General features: G+C 41.9%; 2 protein-coding genes across 6 annotated transcripts in view; one reads left to right on the forward strand and one right to left on the reverse strand.

Annotated features, from left to right (window-relative positions):
* Positions 1-199: 199 nt before the first annotated feature.
* igfbp6b (insulin-like growth factor binding protein 6b) lies at positions 200-8242 on the reverse strand. 3 transcript variants are annotated; one of them, XM_030056260.1, is made up of 6 exons: positions 8154-8242; positions 6891-7081; positions 4055-4565; positions 3089-3123; positions 2176-2295; positions 200-1778 (listed from the first exon to the last, which is right to left on the reverse strand). In XM_030056260.1, exons 3-6 carry the CDS (start codon positions 4389-4391, stop codon positions 1665-1667), a joined length of 606 nt encoding a protein of 201 aa, XP_029912120.1. In that variant the 5' UTR covers positions 4392-4565; positions 6891-7081; positions 8154-8242; the 3' UTR covers positions 200-1664. The 3 variants fall into 3 exon arrangements, with proteins under 3 accessions (XP_029912120.1, XP_029912119.1, XP_029912121.1); XM_030056259.1 differs by lacking the exon at positions 8154-8242 and adding an exon at positions 7497-7711 and having other exon boundaries at positions 6891-7064; XM_030056261.1 differs by lacking the exon at positions 6891-7081 and having other exon boundaries at positions 8154-8224.
* The window catches only part of spryd3 (SPRY domain containing 3), a 63818-nt gene continuing 49116 nt past the window's right edge, over positions 7787-22488 (forward strand). For all 3 annotated transcript variants that reach the window (XR_003928490.1, XM_030056258.1, XM_030056257.1), the window contains exons 1-6: positions 7787-7897; positions 11444-11565; positions 12930-13005; positions 15754-15878; positions 16650-16782; positions 16979-17167. Coding sequence is in view for 2 of the 3 variants with exons in the window: in XM_030056258.1 (XP_029912118.1) it covers positions 11444-11565; positions 12930-13005; positions 15754-15878; positions 16650-16782; positions 16979-17167 (645 nt within the window). In the remaining variant the exon portion in view is untranslated. The remainder of the gene's footprint in view (positions 7898-11443; positions 11566-12929; positions 13006-15753; positions 15879-16649; positions 16783-16978; positions 17168-22488) is intronic.

Here is a 22488-nt window from a genome sequence, read left to right on the forward strand (position 1 = left end):
ATTGGCACGGTCACCATCATCATCATTCTCATCCTCCACCTCCTTCTATGCCATCAACAGGTGCAGCATCATTATCATCTAATGGTGGTGCATCATCATAATTCATCATTATCCTAATTCTAATTACAGTCATCTCAAAATGTGAACATTTGGTGCACAAGGAAATGACAGAGAGAAATTTCCTCCCGTGAGAAGAGAATACTCAACGCCTGCTGTTATATTAATATATGTGTTTTTATTATTCTCCACTTTTATTATCATTATGTTTTATTTTAATATTTGCAAATCTTACAGGTCCTTTGTGCATGGACCTATCATCACGGCACACACATTGGCACAACAAGATTGGTCAGAAATAGATAAATTCTAATCACACTTTTTTAGCACACAATTTTTATGACTTTTGCAAGGACTTGGGAAAGACGGACTCTAACAATAACAAATTGAATCATTTTTTCCCCCGTTGAAATCAGAATTTGAGTATGATGTGCCAAAATAAAACATAATAGTAACATGGACATTCTGAATCCTCAAATAAACAAAGCATAAATAAGAAGGAAATAAAAACATGAGTTGTAACCGTAAGATGTACAGCAGTTGAATAGCACTGATGAATGTGATGAGTTTTGCCATAAACGTGCCTTTAAAGCACAACACTTCCCCTAACATGAAATAAAATAATCTCTGTCTTTAAATAAGAAACTGCTGACAATATAAAAATACATGGCATTGTACTGTAGTTCATTAAATAAACCAACAATTCATATATAAAATATTATATTGACGTGTATAAAAATATGCCTTACAACTTCTTGAAAAGGGTAACAGCCATAAGCTTTTTGTCTGCCACTTCAGAATACACACAGTCAACCACAAAATTCCAACATATGTACAAACAATCAACTAATAAGCAGTCAGAATGCCATTTTGACAAATAAAATGAACTGATGCACCCAAGATTGTATTCATATGACAATTTTTTTTCTGACTTGATATATGTATAGGATACTGTAAAGACGTAGAATTCAAGCAGTACTTTATGGAAATACATACTCCAAAATAAATTAATAGAAAAGAAATATTCTATCAATTCAGTATAGTGATATCAGTGTATCTTTGGAGAGAGGGAGAGAGGACGGTGAGGGAGACACATTTTTCAAACATTTGTGTCGTATCACCAGCGTAACAGTATTTCAGCCCACTGAGATCAGAACAAACACAGGCAGTGTCAGCTATCCTAAAATAAAAAGTAAATTAAAATCTACCACAAAGCCAGGACAAGAGCCAGGGAATATAGAGATCATTCGGAGCAATACCGCTTGGATCACCGAGGCAGTTCACAGAGCGTTAATGTGAGCATACAGCATGTCACCGGACGATGCAGAGGACGTTGCTGCAACTGTTGAACATTCAGGCAGATATTTTTGTTGCTACTGTACTGTGTGTGAGTGTGTGTGTGTGTTGGTTCTAATAAGGACATTAACATGAATTGTGGTGTAATTTCCATAGGAAGTGGTTAATCCCTGCTACCTCCTGTCCAGGCAGTGTCTAGCACAAGCTAAAGCCACCCCCTCCCCCTGTGCTCCTGCTCCTCCACCTCCTCCTCCTCTTCCTCCGCCTCCTCCTCTTCCTCTGGGCTCAGAGCAACGGGACAGAGTCATCCCTCACTCCCCGTCGCATGGTAAAGTACCGTCTTCGCTGGCGTGTGAGGGCACGGCGGTGCCAAGCTCGTCCACACACCAACAATGGCCACGCTGCATCCCCTTGGAGGAGCGACACTGGGTAAGATTAAAGGACAGAGAGAGATTTAGAAGGAGAGGAAGAGAGAGGGAATGAGTGAGTGGGAGAGTGAGGAAGGCAGAGAGCGAGAGAGAGAGAGAGAGAAAGTGATATGTCATCATAGCGCAGTACTGATTCTCTGAGCCCACAGCTGAGAGGCTCACAGAGAGAGAGAGGTGTCAGGTATTCTCAGCCCTCTGGTCACAAATCTCTGGATGCACTGAATGGAAAGCTGCAGTGGAATGCAGCTCTCACACTCTCTGACAGAAACACACATTTTCACCTTGCGTCCCTTCTTACCAGACGACAAAGTTCTTTTATTGTATTTATGATCTATATGCGTTCACTGACGAGAGGCCTTCCATTTCCTTCAGGTGGCCGTAACAAGCGTCCTACCTGCTTTTTCCTGTAGAATCCACGAGTGTCACAGTTGGGTATATAGATGTCACGGTCAGACTGGAAGATTGTCAGCTCAAGACCCCTCAGGACACTATTGAGCAGCTTACGGCATGGCGCCTGCAAACGACAACTCAGAGTGTGACTTCAAACAACACCAGAGGCAAAGACAGAAGACCCATCTTAATCAGTTGCAGCAGCAAGCTGCTATCCCCCCCCCCGCCTCAGGTGATCATGTTGGCAGAAATCCTCTTAGATCACAACACGTGTTGATGTAAATCACAAAGGATTACTGACAGTGATGCAGCATCAGAGCCAGCAGCAGAGAATATATATACATCAGATGTCACATATTATAATGACATTATATAACCATATTGTTACACAAGGCTTTGGCTTTTCAGGTCACTGAGTGGTTTGAAGCGACTGACTGTGCTTTTTTGTGTCATATCTTGAAATTAAACTCGATGATCACTTAGCCACATCACAGTGATTATTGCTGTTCTTCTAATCACATACATTAGTGAAGCTGGAGCAGCTCAAATGCCGCAGATCACCAGGCTCACAAAGTGAAAAATCTGAGGTGGCTGTGGCCGACTTGAAACTTTCCTGATTCACATCATGCTCAATTAGTTCTGCCGCATAGCAGCACACACATCATGCACCATAATGCATGGCTTCAGAGGAGTATATGTTCATGCCGCTGCAACACCCCAGACAACAGAGGAGCTACAGTAATAACTCTCTATAATGCGGCTGCATACATACAGCCCTTTCCATCACAGGGGATCTGCATGTATATGGTTTCATTATATAAGATGCTCTCTACATCTGCTGAAAATTTGCATCTTTTTGGGTAAGTATCCATTAGATCCATTCATTAAAGAGTGCAATATAAAGGGGATAAACTTACTTTTTCTATTTCACCACTGTGCGAGGGATGGGGACCTGAGAGGAAATGACACATTGACAAGAGAATGTTACATTAAAGCATTATATCCATTATCATCAGACCATATGCAATATCACATGCAGATGCTACATATGTCATTTTACAGTTAGTTATGTCCCTTTTCACAAGACATTACTGAGTGATCATCCATTGCAGCTCTAATTGAGATTGGTCATTCAATGAGAGACCTAATTTCCATCAGTATATTTCCTGTTCAGATAGGGAATCGCAGTATCTCAGTTTGAACAGTAGATGGAGACCATTGCAATAAAAAGCAGCTTGATCAGCATGTAGGTGACACCGTGACAGTTTCACATTCATTCTAAATTCTCCCAAGAAATGCTCACTTATAGGATCTATCACAGCCACGCACCCTGTTGTGAAATGGATGAATACACAACACTGTACGCACCATATGAATGCGAGTACAGTACATACACCTTTACTTATACACTGCCACAAAGACCCATGAAGGCTGCGTGAACACATTTCAGAAATAATCCAACTGTGTTACGTTATATGACTTTATTTCTCATTTAAAAAATCATAGCCCTTTACAAGAGACCCTGAAATGACATTTTTATCACAATGACACCAGAGGCACTGCAGCGCAGTATTGGATGCTAGAGGTTTGCAAATTCATCTCTGGTGCACAAAATGCATCCAGTCTTGAATGTCACACACTAAATGTACAGTAGCCATTCTTTTTGTTTGTTGCTGCTTGAAACACCATCATATACTGTTGTCACGGCTGTAGAGGAGGGAGTGTGTACATACTAGCAGCTATCCACGGTTCACTGTACATGTCAAGCCTACCTGTAGTGTCTATGCGTGTGTCTGTGTGCGCCTGTGCGTGCATGCATGTGTGTGCGTACGTGCGTACATGCACGTGTGTGTGTGTGTCTGTGTGTGTGTGTATCTCCTTACCTGTGGGGTGGGGCCTCTCAGTGGGACTAGTCCTGCTGTGCTTGGCGCAAATGCCCCTTCCCTGCAACAGAGCCTGGAGGGGGCTGTGCTCCCTTGGTGGAGGAACACAGCGGAGCCCCTTGGCACAGCTCAGTGTATACACACCACAGGGCTCTCCCTGGGCCAACACTGACGTGCTGCCGGCAACATTATGGTCCCTGGGGGGCCGACCTGCCCCCAGTGGATCCCTGCAGGAGGGACAGACCTTGAAGGGGCCCAAGCGGTTTGCCCCAGTCCACGATCCGCAGTGGGCAATCAGCAACAAAACAACGGTTGTTAAGTTAGAAAGGAGAGGCATTTTCTGTCCAGGTCTCAGGTTCTCCACACTCTCTCTGTCAGTTAAATGTGGCTGATGCTATTTCTGGATGTATATTTCTCTCTCTCTCACTCTCTCTCTCTCCCTTCCTCTCCCCTCTTCTCAGTCTTCTTCCCGTTTCTATAGCTTTCCTTGGTGCTTTGCCGGTTGAGTCCCCTGCAGTGCCAGAGGAGACAAATGGAGATCGAGAGAGACACAGCAAAGCACCAGCTTTTAAAGATCTGAAAGGCGGTGATAGAGAGTGAGTGAGTGAGTGAGTGAGTGAGTGAGTGAGAGAGAGAGAGAGAGAGAGAGAGAGAGAGAGAGAGAGAGAGAGAGAGAGAGGGAGAGAGGGAGAGAGAGAGAGAGAGAGAGAGGGAGAGAGAGAGAGCACACAGTTATGACACCTTCAGGGGCTGGGACTCAGAGAGAGAGAGAGGGAGAGAGGGAGGTGGCTGGGAGGGAGAGAGCAAGTGGGGGGTGGATTATGTTCCTTTTAGAAATTATCAAAATCTCCCCACCCCTTCCTGTCATATACCAACACATACATCTAGCCCTCCTTCCACTTATGTTCACCATTACACATGCATAAAGAGTAAGCATGTACAGCTATTTACACTTTCTCTCCGTTGTGCACATATGTCAGACCTTTCTGGAATATTTGCCATGGTAACAATTACGAATGTATATGTGCCTCCATCAGCGTTGCATGCTATGCCATTTGCTACAACAAGTGCACAGCCCTGTGATTTCTCTGGCTTTAATTCCAAACGAGGTTGTGTAATCTGAATTAACTTTTAGATGAATTTATTGTCTTGGAAAAAGATGTGATCCCGGAGCTGGGCTAAAATGAGATCCACGCCTGACATACTCAAACATTTTGTCAAAATACAAGACTGCTTCATCCATTTGCAATTAGAAACCACAAATCGCTGAACTTGAAAGCATCTATCAAGGCATACACAGTGATTGTAGTAATAATCCGAATGTGTCTCAGAAGTTGGATTATTTTACCACAACAACAGTATATCAAATGCAACACATTCATGTGAGATATCAGCAGTTAATCTACCACGTGTTCTGAAACTTTTTGGAGAAAACTATAACCCATGGGAGCTTTACAGGGCCTTTTTTCACATCAAACAAGCACTGAATGTGTCATTTATTGTATTGCCTCCACAAACAGGCTAATCCAGCCTTAGCTAAACTAGCCAACATATGCACAGAGACTGAGATTGGACTGGGACAAGCTGTGTTGCAACATTAAAAAAAAAAAAACAAAAAAAAAAACATCTAACACATTGGCAGCCACACAAAAGGTTGCCACTGTCTTGATTTCATTGCAGTAGCCAGCTATCAACTATAAATCAAACAGAGAATATATGGGCCATTTTGCAATTTGAAATATGAGGGTAGTGGAGGCTATTGCTGGCTAGTTGTTTGAATTGGAAGAGGGATCAACTGGATAATTAGGAGGACTCGCTTTCGCTGGAATGTACGTCAGACCGCCAGAGCCAAACTGCTAATAATGCAATCCATCTCTCCATTCAACCGGTTAGGATTTTCTACACGGGTGCCATCTTCAAAAGATCACTGAGCCCTTCACCCTTCTACACAAACTCGCAGCCGGCAGCCCGCCATCCTGCCTGCTCGACACAGAATAAGTCAGTTTAATCTCACCTCTGTTCAGATGAAGGCAGCAGCTATGACTGAATAAGATGAATAATGTCAGGTATGGTGCCTAATATCTGCAGCAGATTGCATAAACCTACATGTTGGAGTACTCCAAAGTTTGTAGTCTTACATCTAGCACAGTAAGTTTTGCTACTAGTAAAATTTTTAGTGACTCCACTTGTACTTGAAACAATTTTCTCCAAGTATTTTTACTCGTGACTTCAGTAAAATCTGATTGAAGTAGCAGCCATTCTACTTGACGGAAACATGTCAGCTCCTGTTGTGCTTCTACCATTAAACAACAATATGCTACAACCCATGCAGCACGGTGTGATTTCACTTTTCACATCATAGTAAATGTTCAGATTGATTCACACCATGCACATAGTTGTAAAAAAGAGGAATTAAATGTGAGGTGACTGGTCTACTCATGAGGACCATCAGTAGAGGTCAGCGAAGGGTAAACTGCAGAGGAATTCCACCCTTATCTCCAGCCCCTCTGTCTCCTATGTTATCTGCTGTTGCCTTGCTGCCTCGGGTGCTTTGAGGACACAGCAAAATGTACATTTGCTTTTGTCCTGATATGATACGAACATTATGACACCAAAGACAAATGAGAGTTTCAACAAGCATAAAACAGATTTGGATGTTGATGTTGCAATGCTGACCTGCTGACTGGGCACCTTGCCACCTTTATGATAACTTTCCCGGGCCATTAACCGTGTACAAACACAGACACAAAATAATGAGCACTCGTGCGCAATGTACATGTGCTTGTGTGTGTGTGTGTGTGTGTGGGTTTGTATAGTTTGTGCAGCACTGGGTTACCTGTTAGCACTGAACAGATGTGATGCTGGAGCGCACACATGCACCGCGAGGCCAAAATGTGTCCAGCCATCAGCAGCCTGGTGTTCTGATTAAGGGTGATTAATCTTGGCAAGGAGAGGAGAAGTCACCTGCCGTCTTGTGTTCCCATCAGCCTGCGAGCCACAGCAGCCTAGTCTGTTTCCACACATGTCCTGTCAGGAGAATGTTCCAAGAAACACGCCAGACCAACGGGGGCTCTCTTTTTCCACACGCTCCCCTGGATTATTCATTTTTCCTTCTCCAGTCCACACCATTTCTTCCTCCACCCCACCTCCCCGTCCCCTCCTCTCTGCCTCCCCCAGCTCAGGTCTATCCCATCTGGCTCAGACTCTATCTATGCTGTCCTCGCCTCTTTTTTTTACAGAGTCCACACAAGCCCCATGCTGAGAGCGCTGCTGGGCTTGTTGGGTAGTATTCCCTCCACCTCTGTTTAGCTGACCACCTGCCTTCTCTCCTGCACAAATTTTGGGAGCAGCTCAAGAGTCTCATAGTCAAATTATGGTCCAATATTATAAAACACAGCTGTCGGCTAATGGGAAACCAATATAGCCCAACTATGATACTCACCAGACAGTGTTTCTTGAACTCTAAATTGGTCCCCAGGGTGGCTGGTGGGCTTGTACAGTGTTCACCATGACCAGACCCCCAGTTCATATTACATTTGTAGGGTCAACAGAAGACACGAGATGTTTTAATGTGAGTAAAGTTGGACTGAAAGACGGATCACACACACACACACACACACACACACACACACACACACACACACACACACACACACACACACACACACACACACACACACACACACGCTACTTCTCAAGGCTACGTTTGATTGGCTACTTAAGTCACCGGGGGTCTGATGTCACTAGGAAGCGCCGAACTCTAGTTTCCAAAGTTTTGTGAGGAGCTATGGACAGCTGATGAACAAAAGTTAATTACTGTCCTATCAACCGGCTATATAACAGGTAAGCGTTCAAATGATGGATTATGATAGCTATAGTCAGTCAGTCTTTTGCTCTCCGTTGTCAGTAGCAACCTCGAGTCTCGCTGTAGCTAACCACTGAGCCCCAGCTGTGGCCAGACAGGCTATTTAGCCGCTAACGCTGCTAACCTGTGTGTAGCTACTCGACTAAATGAGCCTGTTCACACCAACCAGGTAACTCGTGAGCAGATAAATTCAGTGTGGAGACATTATCTATCTTCAAGTGGTTTAGCATTTACCTCGTCGACGGGCGGCGGTTGGCTATGTAGCAAGTCATGCTAGCTAAACTTAGCTAGCATAATTGGCTTTGCCACTAGCACAGGGGGGCTGCTGCCAGTTGCTAGCCAACGTTAGCTCGCGCTCCCTTGACTTTGATCAATGTAAACACCGGCACGCCCACCTCGCCCTGTGGCGGAGGAGCACTTTCGCTTTCTCTACACCAGCCTGTACGCCCCCGCGACGAGTAACATCAAATTAGAGACAGATCGACATGCATTTATAAATAGAGAAAAATCATACGCAATTTCATTGCCATGCGATGACGCGTTTCAGGTTAACACTAAATCTAACGTGAGCCCAAACTCGATGCAGACGGTGATTACAGCCAAATGTGTGGAATATTTATAAATTATGAAAGCTATATGGAAGAGATTAGATTAAATGGCGACGTTGGGTCCTTTCAGCAGCAAATACTTAGAATAGAATAGAATAGAATAGTTGTCTAGTAGACTAAATGATTTAAAAGTAGGATAGAAGGCATTGATTAGAGTATGATGGGTGTCTGCATGAATACAGAATATTACTGTAGGATTACTGGAGGTAATTTGACATAGATGAGGGGTTGTAGCATGGCTGCCTGTCACTGGAGGTGAGTAGAAAATGATGTTGTCCATGCATATTTGGCAGTGGTTTTGTTTACCAAAACAACAGTCAAAACTGAGGGGAGAAACAGAAGTCCTGACAAAATTAACAAAAAACAAACAAAATGAAAACAACTGCAGTACACAGCCTCACAGCAAGCTTCTATCAGCAACAACAAACAAACAAAAAAACTTTATATACACCTTCTGCGCCCACCCTGATTGGACTACACCATTACTTAGGGAATAGGTAAGCAAGAGAGGGCATTGGAAATGTTTAAATACCAACATTATTTTAATGGGAGCAATCTTAACTCTTCTCCTTTTGATGAATTTAGGCTCCCCCGCCCTTAATTAGTCAACAGTGTCTGGTCACACAAAGAGAAACTACTGGGCCTTTCCCCTCACTTTGGCAAAGTCTGCCCCTGACCACAATTACACTAGTAGGAACAAGGGAAAATCTAAATTAGCAAACATCACGAATGTTAAGACACACTGCACACACAAGCACATAGACTTGGTTAAGGAAAACCTGTTTCATTTCTTATCGCTTAAATGAGCAAGAAACCAACTAATTAATGGCTCCACCCTGTACCCAGATTAGCGCAGGTGGCCCAATGACAGTGATTGCTTTCAGAAATGTGGGGATTCTGGGGGTATGAAGAGATGTGGAGGGAACTCTTTCACAATTACAATATGAAAATGTATCAAGGGTATTAAATTCATAGTGTGAAATAGTGAAGGAAAATACAAATGTATGTGGAAAACATGGCCTAACACATGAAACCATGAGAAAAGGTAGAATATATAGAATATTGTGCAGATATGCATGTTGTATTCATATTAACTGAAACTGGTGTTACAAACATGCATTGCAGAAGACTGCTTGTCTTATCAATGTAATGAATTCATAGATGTAGATAATATACAGTGGAGTCCAAAAATCTTGGTCCATTTCCAAAGACTGTTTGTGGTCATTACTTTTCACTTGGTTGCATTATTTTATACATTACAACATAGGCCTAATCATATTTTTGTGTTTTATCTTGGAGAAATCTGTATTTGAAGATATATCGTAATGATATTATGAATTGCCTTTATGCATTATTATCACTGCTTCTCATGCTTTGTTATTGAACTATTGCTATTGAACAATAATTTCCAGTTGTTAGTAACGGTGTCAAAAAAGCCATATTGTTACTCTGAGTGTTGAAAAACACGCTGGAAGCAATTTCATAAAGCAAGTCATTTTAATCCAAAGCAAGAGCAGGAAGGCCTAAAATGACCACACCATCTAACGACCAGTTAACATCTTTATGAGACAGAGCAGCGTCTGCAGCCAAGATACAAAGCCAACTGGACAAGAACCTCCTCCTACTCCAGTTAGTAAAAACACAGTCAAAAGACAACTGGCAAACAGCAGCCTAAATAGAAGAGTAGCACTTTCCAAACCACTTTTTTGATGACAAAATAAGTTCAAACATGTGGGCCAAACAGGACCAAAATGTCACTGAGGACTGGAGGAAAGTCTTGGTTACAGAGGAATCAGAGTTTGAACTTTACATTTGCAGTTGGACAGTGTAACGTGAGGAGATGGCTGCATGAGAGGCTGATGCAACAGTACATAAAACATACAGTCAAACATGTTGGAAGTGTTAGGTGTGCGGATGTTTCACCTGTTTCATGACAGAGCAATGGCTGCTGACTTCCACAGCTTTCCCCCTACAGATATCAAGCCTTAATGAACATCTTTGGGAACATTTGCAAAGGGAAAACCTGGCAAAATATGCTGCAAGTCACGCTTTGGGGATGATCTAAAAGTGCTAGAATAATATAGATAGATAATCTCTTTATTGTCCACAGATGTAGAAATTTGCCTTCAGCTTCTCAAGTTGGTGAAAAACACATCATAGTGAATCACAAAAATTTCTAAATAATAAAAACACAACATGCAGAATACAAACAACAATAACAGAAACAGTTCCAGTGTGAATGGTGTTTACGAGTTCAGCAGAGTTATTGCATGGACTGTCAAATTCTGCAAAAACTTGTAGAATTGATGCCAGACAGAGTGCCAGCTGGGATTAAGCCTAAGGCAAATAGTGGGCAAACTAAATATTGCGAAATGTTGACTTTCAATGAATACTAACAAACTTATTTGATTTATATTAGTGAGAAAATATGCGGCTTGATTGAAAAATATTATTTGACAAAAAATGTTTTGGTTCTTTGAGAAATGGTTTACTTGGTTCTTGGGGAGTTCTTGGTAGTGGACCCAGACTTTTGGGCCCCAATGCGTGTCAATTTAGGACATTTCATGGGTGGAGGTACCATGTGTACAGAATGACCAAAGTGCAGGTATGTTGTTGTCTTGTTTCAGTATCCCTGACATGCTCACAACAGGAATGGAGGTAGTGTATATGTGCCAACTCTTGTGTAGGGAATGTATAGAGATATGAACACATTTGAAACTGAGTAGGTTAATGTATAGAAAACTCGGGAGCACAGGGTTATTAAAAGTATTAAACTAGGATATTTCATACATTCAGTGCTTCAGCTTCCTCAAGGTTAGCCAGGGCTTTGTCTGTTTGAGCAGAAAGCATTGCTCAGTCTGCTGAACGATCGTGTAAAAAGTGTCTGTCTCTGCGCTGTACGTTTTCTTCATTTAGATGGATGACATTAACCTACACCACAGGTACCTGAATTGGAGGCGTCGAATCCGGGAGATGGGGGAAGCACGCCCAGCGCAGGAGCGATGCATGAGGTTGCTGAAGGATGGAGACATTCTCAGGTGAGCCTGATCTTAAACATGGCAGTGTGGCGACAACTGAAGTCACTGCATCATTCTTTTAACGTTTTCTCCATCACAGGTTTATTGTATTTGCCAGATTGATTGAACAAGAGTAGCACATATCAGTAACACTTCTTGTGTATATTGGTTCCTAAGCCTGGGCTTCAAAGAGACCTTCAAAATGATAGATGTACCCACATTCATAATGTAGGCTATTCTTGATTTTTTTTTTTTTGGCTTGCAGTTTAGCTATTCCCTGCTATATATCTGGAGGGAATACTGTTTTATGGGCCATGTGTTTCTTTGCATTCATGACAAGAAAAGGTCACTGAGGTTAATGCTGCAGAGAATATCCTGAAGGGTTAGCAGTGGTATCAGCATGCTGCCTCAGCACTAATCAGGTGGTCTTTGCCTGATGAGGATAATGTACTGGTTTGTAGCTCTTGTCTGCACTCTGTTTCCTCTGTGCTTTTCCAAAACTCCCCAACTTTTGTATTTGGGGGCCAGCGTGCCTTGCCATTGACAGGGAGCAGACTCGTGACATTGAGGTAGAAGAACGCAGACAGGCGGCTAGAGGGGAAGGATATGTGCGTGCATTTGTGCTGCCATCCCCCCACTAATAAACCCAAACAGCCTCGCAACTGTCCTCAGACCCACTGATTGAAACAATTAAAATTTCAAGGATTGTCAATGGAGGCTTGTTTCTCAGTCAGCAAAAGATGAAAAGCACCCAAAAATCTAGTCTACCCGTACTGGAAAATAAGCTCCTCTGTAATTAAGTTTTTTTCTTACTGTTGAAAACCTCAGAGGCCTATCCTATGCATTTTTGTTGTATAGTGATTACACTCTTGCTGGAGATGCTGGTACTTCATTTAGCTGCTACCGAAGCTACCGTTACTCAATACTGCCCTAAGCTTTCAGCACACCTACAGTGCTGATAAAATGTCTCAAAAACTCCAATGACCCCCTGAACTCACAAGAAAATCCACAGTTTTTCTTATTTTTCCTTAACTTTCAGTTTCATAACAACAAATATGCCTCCAGTAGCTTCACAGAACTGTGGGACAGCATAAGTATAGAAAGAGTAATGGCAACATTACTTACTTGGTCCGTCACTGTTTGACTCCAAAGTTTATCTAAATCTGTTTAATTTTCTTATGGTTCTTTACAGTGGCCACATATTTTCACCACTGCTAAGCATGCATTCATATTTTTAATTATCTTGACTTGATTTTGATAAAAAGATGGTGTTTTTTTTTTTTTTTTTCTTTTCTCTAAGCTTCAGGATGTGTTTCTGATTGTGAACACAGCAGTCAGGCTCATTAGAGGTCGCCTATTCTTAACCTGTGATTTCTTCATTTTAGTTACCAAGGGAACTCTGACGAAGTGGGTTGCTATGTGGCTCCCCATCCTTTATCAAAGGGAAATTGCTACTTTGAGGTAAGGTGCATTTGATAGTGATGCTTATTTTGATGTCACTCTAAGTCAGTAATCTGACCTGATGAGTTTCTCTTTCAGTCTTGACAACAAGCCTTCCACATTTTTTTTGTGCCTCATTAGTGTACTTTATGACTTGAAAATATTGTGTCTGCCCTAATAGTGTTCATTTCCCCTTTTCTGTTTACCATACCATACCCTCCCAAAAGAATAAACTGTATTTTGAAAATAAAAGGACTGTTGGACCTTGGACTATCAGTCATTTTGAAATGTTGAAGGGGGGGATTACGCTCAGTATGATAGGCTACCCACATACCATCATCTCTGGTTATGCCCAAGATTGCTTTTCCATCCATCCAGCAATTGTATCCCCTGGAATCCCATTGCTGACAATTTTCTAAACTTCATATTACATTCCGAGAGCCCCCCGCAGTCCTAGTTCACCAGCGCAAAACCACTACCTCAAAAATGTCCTCGCTGGCTGGGAATGAGGGATATGGTGTGGGTTAGGTGGTATCTCAGAGCACAAAGATTAATCTAGCACACAGTGTTTTTCGGCAGACAGACAGACTGGCAGCAGCAGAAAGAGTATTGGACATTTATTTAGCCGGGGCCGATGCATCCCCATGTATCAGGCCTGTCCAGGAGTCCTCTGCAGTCAGTGGAGTTTGAAGAAAAAAAAAAAAGCTTCTTGGTGATTTAGCGCAGGAAAGCCTGCGAGAGTCCAGTCATAAATTAGGGGCTGAGCGGAGGGTTGCGGTGGGTTATTTATGAGGCAGGGGTAGAGCGGCTTGTTTGTGGATAGTGTGAGTCGAGGCAGGCCCAGTTGCATGTGGTCAAGTGGTGGCAAGTGAGGCGGGCTTGATGGACTTCCTCTCCCGGGTTTTCTAGGCTTTGGGAAGAAACATTAGGCCTATACATTATCCAGTGCATCTGACCTCATCCTGCTGCGCCGTTTGGAGAGCAGGACAGATTCATGCAGCATGCCAAACGTTTGAATAAATGATATACTTCATCCATTATCCCATATTTGTTGTGCATCTTGATTAACATAATATGGCCATTTTTTAAATTTAGAGATGCTATGTAGGCCAAAAGTTCTCTTCAGTATCATGCATTGCAGCTGTGAGGCGTCCCTGATTTGTGCCAGATGCGACACTTCTTTTAAATTTGATGTCAAAACTCTGTTCTGACCCCCGGTGATTTGTATCTCTTTCCCTCTCTCTCTCTCTCTCCTCTCTCTCTCTCTTTCTTCGTTGGCCTCGCTCTGCATCCTCCCTCCATAGTGAGAAAATCTGAGTGACAAAAATTTATATTTAACTGAGGATCCCATTGGAAACTCAGTTCTGAAATTTACAAGAAAGGAGTTTAGGATGATGGTTAGTTATAATTTTACACAACATTTTTCCCCCCTCTGTGACGCACACGCTGTCAGTTTCGCAGATATCTCGAAAATTTGGGTGCTTTTATTATTCCGATAAAGGTCAAGCTCTTGTCAGAGTATGCGTCAGCGCTATCCTCGTGTTCCCTCATTACGCTTTCACAAGGAATCCATTTCACCTCCGTCAGTGCTGCTGCACTTCCTTCACAGGCGCTTTTCGTCATCTGTCTCCCTCGAGCCCAGCTGAACATCTGTAGCATTCCACTTGTTCCAGCAGATTTATTTGAAAAATCCGTTCATTAGTCGGCATTCCGTAACGGCTCATCAGCGGGCGCATTCTTGCTCTGTCCTAATCTAACTCATCACATATGGGTTTTTTTGTGAGTTTTATTTGGACGTTTATACAGGCATTTATGTCGAGCAGTATTTTACTGTCACTGACCGCGTCAAGTGCTGAAGGCGTATCCTGCCAAAGCGAAGGAGTTAGTTCTTTAACAGAGCAGGGCACAGAGCATTGTCCTCAAAAGAGTGCCAAGCTGGAGCCGTGAAGTAGGCCAGGGTTTTTACTCGGGGAAACCCAAGAAGTTTGGTTTCAGATGTGCTGATAGCCGTCATGCGGGAGCAGCCTTTTGGGTGTCTGCACTCAAAGGAGAGATGGAGAATGAGGGAGGCAGGTAAGGTGAGAAGGGAAAGAGATAGAAAGAAAGCAAAGGACAGATACAGAGGGAGAACATTTGAAGAGGAGTGAGGGATGAGTTGGAGGGGTCACCGACAAGGGAAGGCAACAAACACAGACACACTCTTAATCCACACCGGATGGGGCTCTGCTCCTGTATTTGCCTCCATCACCTTTCACCTAATTCGACTTGGCGGCGTGCGTCATTTTGTCCTGATTGGGCCTGGCTGGGTTGGCTGGGTGGGTGTCTGAGGGAGGGGGGTTATTGTGGAGGTTTTCCTCTGGACAGCTGTGCACCCACGGAGGGAGTCAGACTCTGGGCATCTAGGAGAGAGACCCACACCAGTCAGACAGACTTCAGGCAAGGAAAGGCAGAGATTTACAAGCGACCTTCCCTCCCTGACTAGAGTTTTCCATTGAAAGTGTGACTCAGTGAAGTTTCTCACAGTAAAATCTATGACTCGTGTTTTGATTTGGGTTCTCCGTTACCTTGGCTTTTTTGAACTGATAAATACTCTGTTTTCAAGTAATTTTTCATTTTGCCCACACAAGTGAGAAAAAGTTTTAATAGCCTATTTGAAGTATGGTAGTAGGCTAAACTAGCTGTAAGTGATACCACAGTAGTTACAGTGTTTTCTCTGTGTGTGTGTGTGTGTGTGTGTGTGTGTGTGTGTGTGTGTGTGTGTGTTTATAGGTGACAATAGTGGACACAGGGGTGAGGGGGACCATTGCTGTGGGACTGGTCCCTAAATTCTACAGGCTGGACCACCAGCCTGGCTGGTTACCGTTCTCTGTAGCTTACCACGCTGACAACGGAAAGTAAGTCACGGTAAAACTGTCTGCGGAGTGTGGACTACTGCAGGCTCCTCACTATCATGTGAAATAATCTTTTCTCCTTAGCTGTTTTTTTAAAATATTTTTTAGCTTCTCTTAGTCTTTTTTCTTACATGACAACTTCATGGTTGCTGGAAGAAGATGGCCTGATTGTCTAACTATTGGTTAAAATGTTTGTGATCTATGAATTGAGGCTTATTTTATTGTTGCTGCCATAAGGCAGCAGATGTATTTTTTCTTTTCCTTACACTTTCATCCGCGATCACGTTGACATGAAATTATTAATTCTCCAATGACCATGTAGAACAAAAAGGTTTTATTCTCCTGAGCATGGTACAGAGTTTTATTGTGTTTATCATGTCAGCTTTCTTATCTGCTCTCCTTTTCAAGCACATGCAAACATGGAAGAAGCCGTTCAGAAATCAGAATAAGTTTTACATGGCCCAATAATTAGGTTTTTCCAACAGAAATCTTGCATCCTTTACACTTATTATGGAAATCAGCTTTCTTGTTTACATGGCTTTTGAGAAAACGGATAACTGCCCATATGTGGTAAGCAGCCAGATTACCTAAGTACATATAAATGCAGTTCTTTCAGCTTTTAAGTTTATGAAAGATATGGTAATCACTCATTTTTGTTCCCATAACATCATTGGATTATAAACAGATAGTGATTATTGTGAATGCATACTAGCTGAAACTAGCTTAGAGCTAGTGTTTTTGTTTTAAAATTTCTGTCTTCTCCTGTCCATCTAGGTTATACAATGGCAACCCTGTTGGGCAGCAGTTTGGACCTAAATGTGCTCGAGGTGACCGCATAGGCTGTGGAATACACTCAGAAAATATTGAAGGCTTTACAACAGTCTTTTTCACCAAAAATGGCAAAGAGGTAGATTTCTGTCTTTAACACATTTAGCAATGATATTTTTTCAAACAAAATATGGCTTTGAAAGTTAACTCACATAGTCAAGAAAAGTCTGTGTATTTGTTGTTGTTTATTTGCACTGTGTGTATGTGTGTGTACGCTGTATGTGTTTGTGTATTCTCATCCCTTGTCTGTCTCCATGTCTCTGTCTTCTGTCCAGGTGGGTTCAGTGGAGGTGCCCATGGCGGCGGAGGGCCTGTTCCCAGCTGTAGGGATGCACTCCCTGGGGGAGGAAGTGAGGGTGGACCTGCAGGCTGAGTGGTTCCTGGAGGAGGACGACAGTATGATGATGGTGGACAGCCACGAAGATGACTGGGGACGGCTCTACGATGTCAGGGTCAGCGGCACGGTAAGACCTAGAAAACAAATGCCCTGAATCTTTTTTTCCCCTCATGGCTCGTTCAGAGTTTCCTTTGCATGAACCTCTGTCACAAACTATGTCCACACCACAAAGCAGCCACATCACAGTGCTACTGTTATATTACTAATGCGAGTGCTAGCCGTAGTGCCAAAGATATTAAACAACTAGATAGATCATATTAGTGTGAGATTGCTGCTATGCCATGCTACTTACAATGGACGGAGTTTCGGTAAGTGGTTTCTTTGGCTGTTTGTGTTGTGAAGACACGGTTAGGCAGTTCACCTAAGTGAAAACATGAATTGGACCACATGTTTGGTATCTTTTTCTTGCATGTGGCTTTTGAAATGAGTGCCTTTTCTATAGTTAGTGCTTCTGTGTGGTTGCCAGTCGCCTGGTGTTTGTTTTGCACACTTATGGGATTCTTCAGCTGTCTATTCTTGGGCAAATCCCACTTTGTTGACAACATTACTACCTAAATCTCTCTAAAGCCAAGGAAAGCCCAAGACACAATTACTTAGTTGAATTATTTAGCATCTGTCACTTTATGATCTTGCCGTGACTGGATTTGAGTCTCCTCTGGGGTGTTTTTGGAGATTGCTTCATGACATCAGCATAGGGATTTTCCTTTAAGTTCTGTCGACATCAAGTTCAGTCACAAAATAAACAAGAGACTCACAGCGAACAGGTTGGGTCTGTTTCTCTCGTATTTTTTTTTGTGAGATCAGAGTCATGGATTAGTTTGGCAAATCTGGCTATTAAAGATCCGGCACACTAGCACAGAACCAAACCAGCTTTTTTGTCTACAGGATCAGTCCCGAATATCTGTAGCTGTCTTCACTGTGTTAGTAAGAAAAAGGGCTGCAACAGTCATTTTTATAATCGATGAATTAAATTATTACAATGTGATTACACTAATTAATGGTTAACTTTGTGTTAATTACAATCCTGTGGTTTGAGAGGGCTGTAAAATCTTTTCATAGTACAATGTAATGCAAGGGCAAAATTAACTTTGTAAAGGTATTTGACTGGTTTGCCTTTCAAAAACCGGTCAAAAATAATAAACACAGTGTTAGACTGACTGATCACACTTTAATATGTTTAATTTCTATCCATTTACAGTTGCAAATTTTTATTTTTACAGTAGTAAAACACACTGTTTTAATATAGTTCACTACATACACTACATAGACGTTACTTTACACTCCTGTTTTTGCACCACTGTAATACAATTATCAATATTGCTTGTTGCGGAAAAAAAACAGTCTCCAAATGAACTATGCTTGCACTGAACTCTGATTGGTCCACTGAGCCACTTTACTTTTTATCTGAGTTTAGTCAACATGGAAGTAATAAAAACTTGACACTCCCATCTAACATTTTGGCAGTCTTCATGCGGAACCACTATTGCAGCACTATAAAAAAATGCTCACACAGTTGTTGTGTGCAAACTACTGCATCACCTGAACGCAAAACTATATTTTAGCCTCAAACCTAAATATCTCTTGCTGTGCATTCAGACTGTAATGTTTCTTTTCATGTCATAATAAAAATATTGCATGTAGTTATCTCTCACTATGAGCAAGACTACTAATATCATGATAGCATAAAGTTAATGTAACACTTACACTTACTGTGCTAATGCCCTGGAGCTTCCTCTGCACAAGACTCCAACAGTTCAACATGCATGTTGTACTGTTGTGAGAGAAAGCTTTGTCTTGCACAGTGTGCAAGTTACAACACTATCAGATTTTTTTTTCCCCACACATTGCTGGGCCTTGATGGCTTTTTGAACTTCTTACCTGCAGACTCACCTTCACAAAGTGTGTGCATTGGCTTCAGTAGTTTGCATGACAAATCCACAGTGGAAATGCTGTGTGAGGGGTTGGTAGCCAGTTCAGTGGTCTGTCCACTGACCATGGCCACTAATACGGACTACCGGGTACCACCACTAGGTGCACTGAAGGAAGATGGTAAATGTCAGAATGTCATAATCCTTTGTCTATTAAATATACTTTATTATCAGTTATGCCTATATTGTTATTGTTGCGCTGTATATTGCATTTTGTTTTAATAAATGTATGTATCTATCAATGGGCCTGACCAGTTGCTCAGTACAAGGACCAGAGGACAGACCACTGAACAACTGGTCCAGACAGCAACAGCTATAAGAAACAAGACAAACGTGTGTTTTATATGCCAGAACACAATGCTGTCACGATGCTGTGCTCAGGGGTTGGTGGTAACACATTACAAGTAATGCAATGAGTAATTGAGTACAATTTTTGAGGAACGAGTAGTCTTCATGTTATTTTCTGTGGGCTGTACTCAAGTATTTTTTTTTACACTGGTAATTTACTCTTTTCCTCATTTGACCAAATAGTTTGCGTTACAGTTTCTCCCTTCATGATGGTTTTAAAGAAAGCTGATGATTTTCATACAATAAGCTGACAGCCACACATTGCTTTGCAGTCAGCACTGCACAGCAAGCGTGTAAAGAAGAAGTCAGCTAGCGAGCAGCAATGGTAGGTCAAATGACAGAAATTAAAGGCTGCAGGGGAGCAACCCGTGGCTGCAAGTAGATCTACTTTTTAAATGATTTGAAAAAAGGGAATCTGTTAGATTATGAAGTGCTGCCTGTATCTGCCCAAAACCACTGAAAGTTCAGTGTTTATAAACGGTAAATTTTTCATTGCAAAAATTAGCTAAAGGTAAAACCTAACGATAGTGTTGTTCAAAATCAAACCGTTACAACGACAGGTCAAAATGATTTTTGGGAAATGTATTTTATCTTGTGTATAACTACCTTGATTTCATGATGCTCTGTTTTAAAGAAGAAAAAATGTATAAATTGCAGTAGCCATAAATTCTGACTGATGGCGTGAACATAGACCAAACTAAAATTGTACCTGGTACCCACTACCCAAAAGTATTTTTTTTTCTGAATACTCTTTCTGAATACTCTTTTACTCTTACTTGTTGTTTTTGTACAGCGATATCTTTAGTCATACTAAAGTAATTTTTAGATGAGTATCTGTACTCCTACTTAAGTACTGAGCCGCCATTCTGTGCTCTACCCGCCCCGGGCTCTGCTCTTAGTCGTAACAAGTCGAGAGAGAGGGAGAAACCAGTAGCATTGCTTGACTAACAGTAAGGCTGTGGGAAGCTACTCACAGTAGATGTTGCTGACTTAAACAACAAATGTAAAAACCATTCATTATTTTCATGGATGTGGTTAGTCCACCGCAACATTATTCCCCGTGTTGTAAAAAGTATCCAAAAGTCATACTCGAGTAAAAGTAAAGATATCTTGCTAAAATATTACTTTGGTAAAAATGAAGACTTGAGTAAAAGTCTTGAGTACCAGATGCTTTAAGTATCAAAAGTACCAATAAAAGTACCTTTTGTCTATCAAAAATTTTGTGGGTGATTATTGGTGCTTTCACAAAATGTTTACACAAGAGATTTTTGATAAACAATCATTAGTCATGTGAATATGATGACCAAACAGGTAGAGGCAAATACCAGAGTTAGAGCAGTCTAATAAGTTTAGAAAATTGCATCCCTTTACTGTTATGAAGCCGTTAAAACCAGGAAATGACAACACATATGCCATATCACCATGATATGATATCCAAAATCCCAAATGTCACAGTAACAATACAGTATTGATTTCATCCAGCCCCACTACCTGTTTCTCTCTCTCTTTCTCTTTCTCTCAACTAATTTCCCCATAAAAAAATATTCCAAGCTTTACTTGGCACTGCAACCTCCATTATGCTGCAAATCAGGATAGACTTCCAAATTGAATACGCAAAAATGCATAATTATTTTTCTCAGGTTATCTCGTAAAATGTAAAAAGTGTAGAAATCTGATCAAGATGGTCTGCATCCCTTCATCACACTTTGCTTTATGCATCTTTTAACAAATAAGCATATCAAATGCCACCATCAAAAGCCACTTAATTAATATTTTGTTAACAAATGCTTATTAATAATTGTCTTTCCTTCCCTCCCTTTATTCTTTCTTTCCTTGTCCCTACATTTCAAGTCTCTAATGTTTGGCCCAAAATGGGCAATTGGTATTACAGCATGGCACCGAAACAATTAAATACAATAAGAACAGCAACAATCCTCTCTTTCACCACAGTGCACACTGAACACCAATCAAAAAGCAACAATTGCTGTTTTTCAGTTCATTTGGACCGTGTAGCGCTCCTGTGCCAGGCTTGTGAGACCAGAGCGGCGGTGTGAGCGGGTGTCCCTCCTGTCCTCGTCCCCTGTTTCAATCAGTTCCAGTCTCTACATTTCTTTCCCTTCATTGCTGCTGGGAGGGATGGCTGCTGCCTGCACCTCACTATCCCGGCTCAGTTATTGCTTTTGAGAGTTACTCAGCAGCACTGTTGTGTAAAATCCGAGACGCTGGCAGGACCCTTCAGCCGCCCAAACAACAGCTTGTTTACCAAATGCATCAATGTGCCTCTTGTTTACAACATTTTAGTTTGGAGCGAGTATATACATATCAGAGTAAAAGTACACATTTTATTCTGAAAATCTAGTGTAGTAAAAGTGAAAGTTATCAGAAATTTTAAGTACAAAAACACTCTAGTTTTGAAAGTTATAAATCTTTACAACCATCACACTTGACTACTACTGATCAACCACACTCATATACCCCTGCTGCTGCGTAATGTTCACATGAGCAAGTAAATGATTACACATCATACCTTTTTTAAAGTGCGATGCAGTGGTAAATACTGACTGACATGTTGCCTTAGTGGTAGCAAAATTTATCCTTTTTCCCAGACACAGATTAAGCAGTGATTCAGTCAGTTAGTATCATCATTTGAAAGGAATTCGATGAATGTCTTTTTCAACAAAGCTGAATGAGTGCAGCGATCACATCACAGGTGTCGTGGTGCCGGATTCCCACTGTTCTGCAGGACAGTGAACTGTAACCCCTTTGTTCTGTGTTACGGTGTGAAGAGACTTTTCTCACTGGCACAGGAGAGATAGAGGTAGGGCTGTGTGTGGGTCCCGTACGTGGTTTTGTGATAGACCTGTGGCACACAAATACCCAACACATGCACTCACACACACACACACACACACACACACACACACACACACACACACACACACACACACACACACACACACACACACACACACACACACACACACAAGCCCATGTTTCTGAAGGCAGACAGAGGTCATAGAAAGAGGGTATTGTGGGTGAGGAGGATGATTCAACCGGTATGCACACTCTGTATCTCCCTCTTTCTCTCTCACTCTTTCTCTCTCTCTCTCTC

Source organism: Myripristis murdjan, chromosome 7 (genome assembly GCF_902150065.1).
Source record: "Myripristis murdjan chromosome 7, fMyrMur1.1, whole genome shotgun sequence".
Taxonomy (NCBI): domain Eukaryota; kingdom Metazoa; phylum Chordata; class Actinopteri; order Holocentriformes; family Holocentridae; genus Myripristis; species Myripristis murdjan.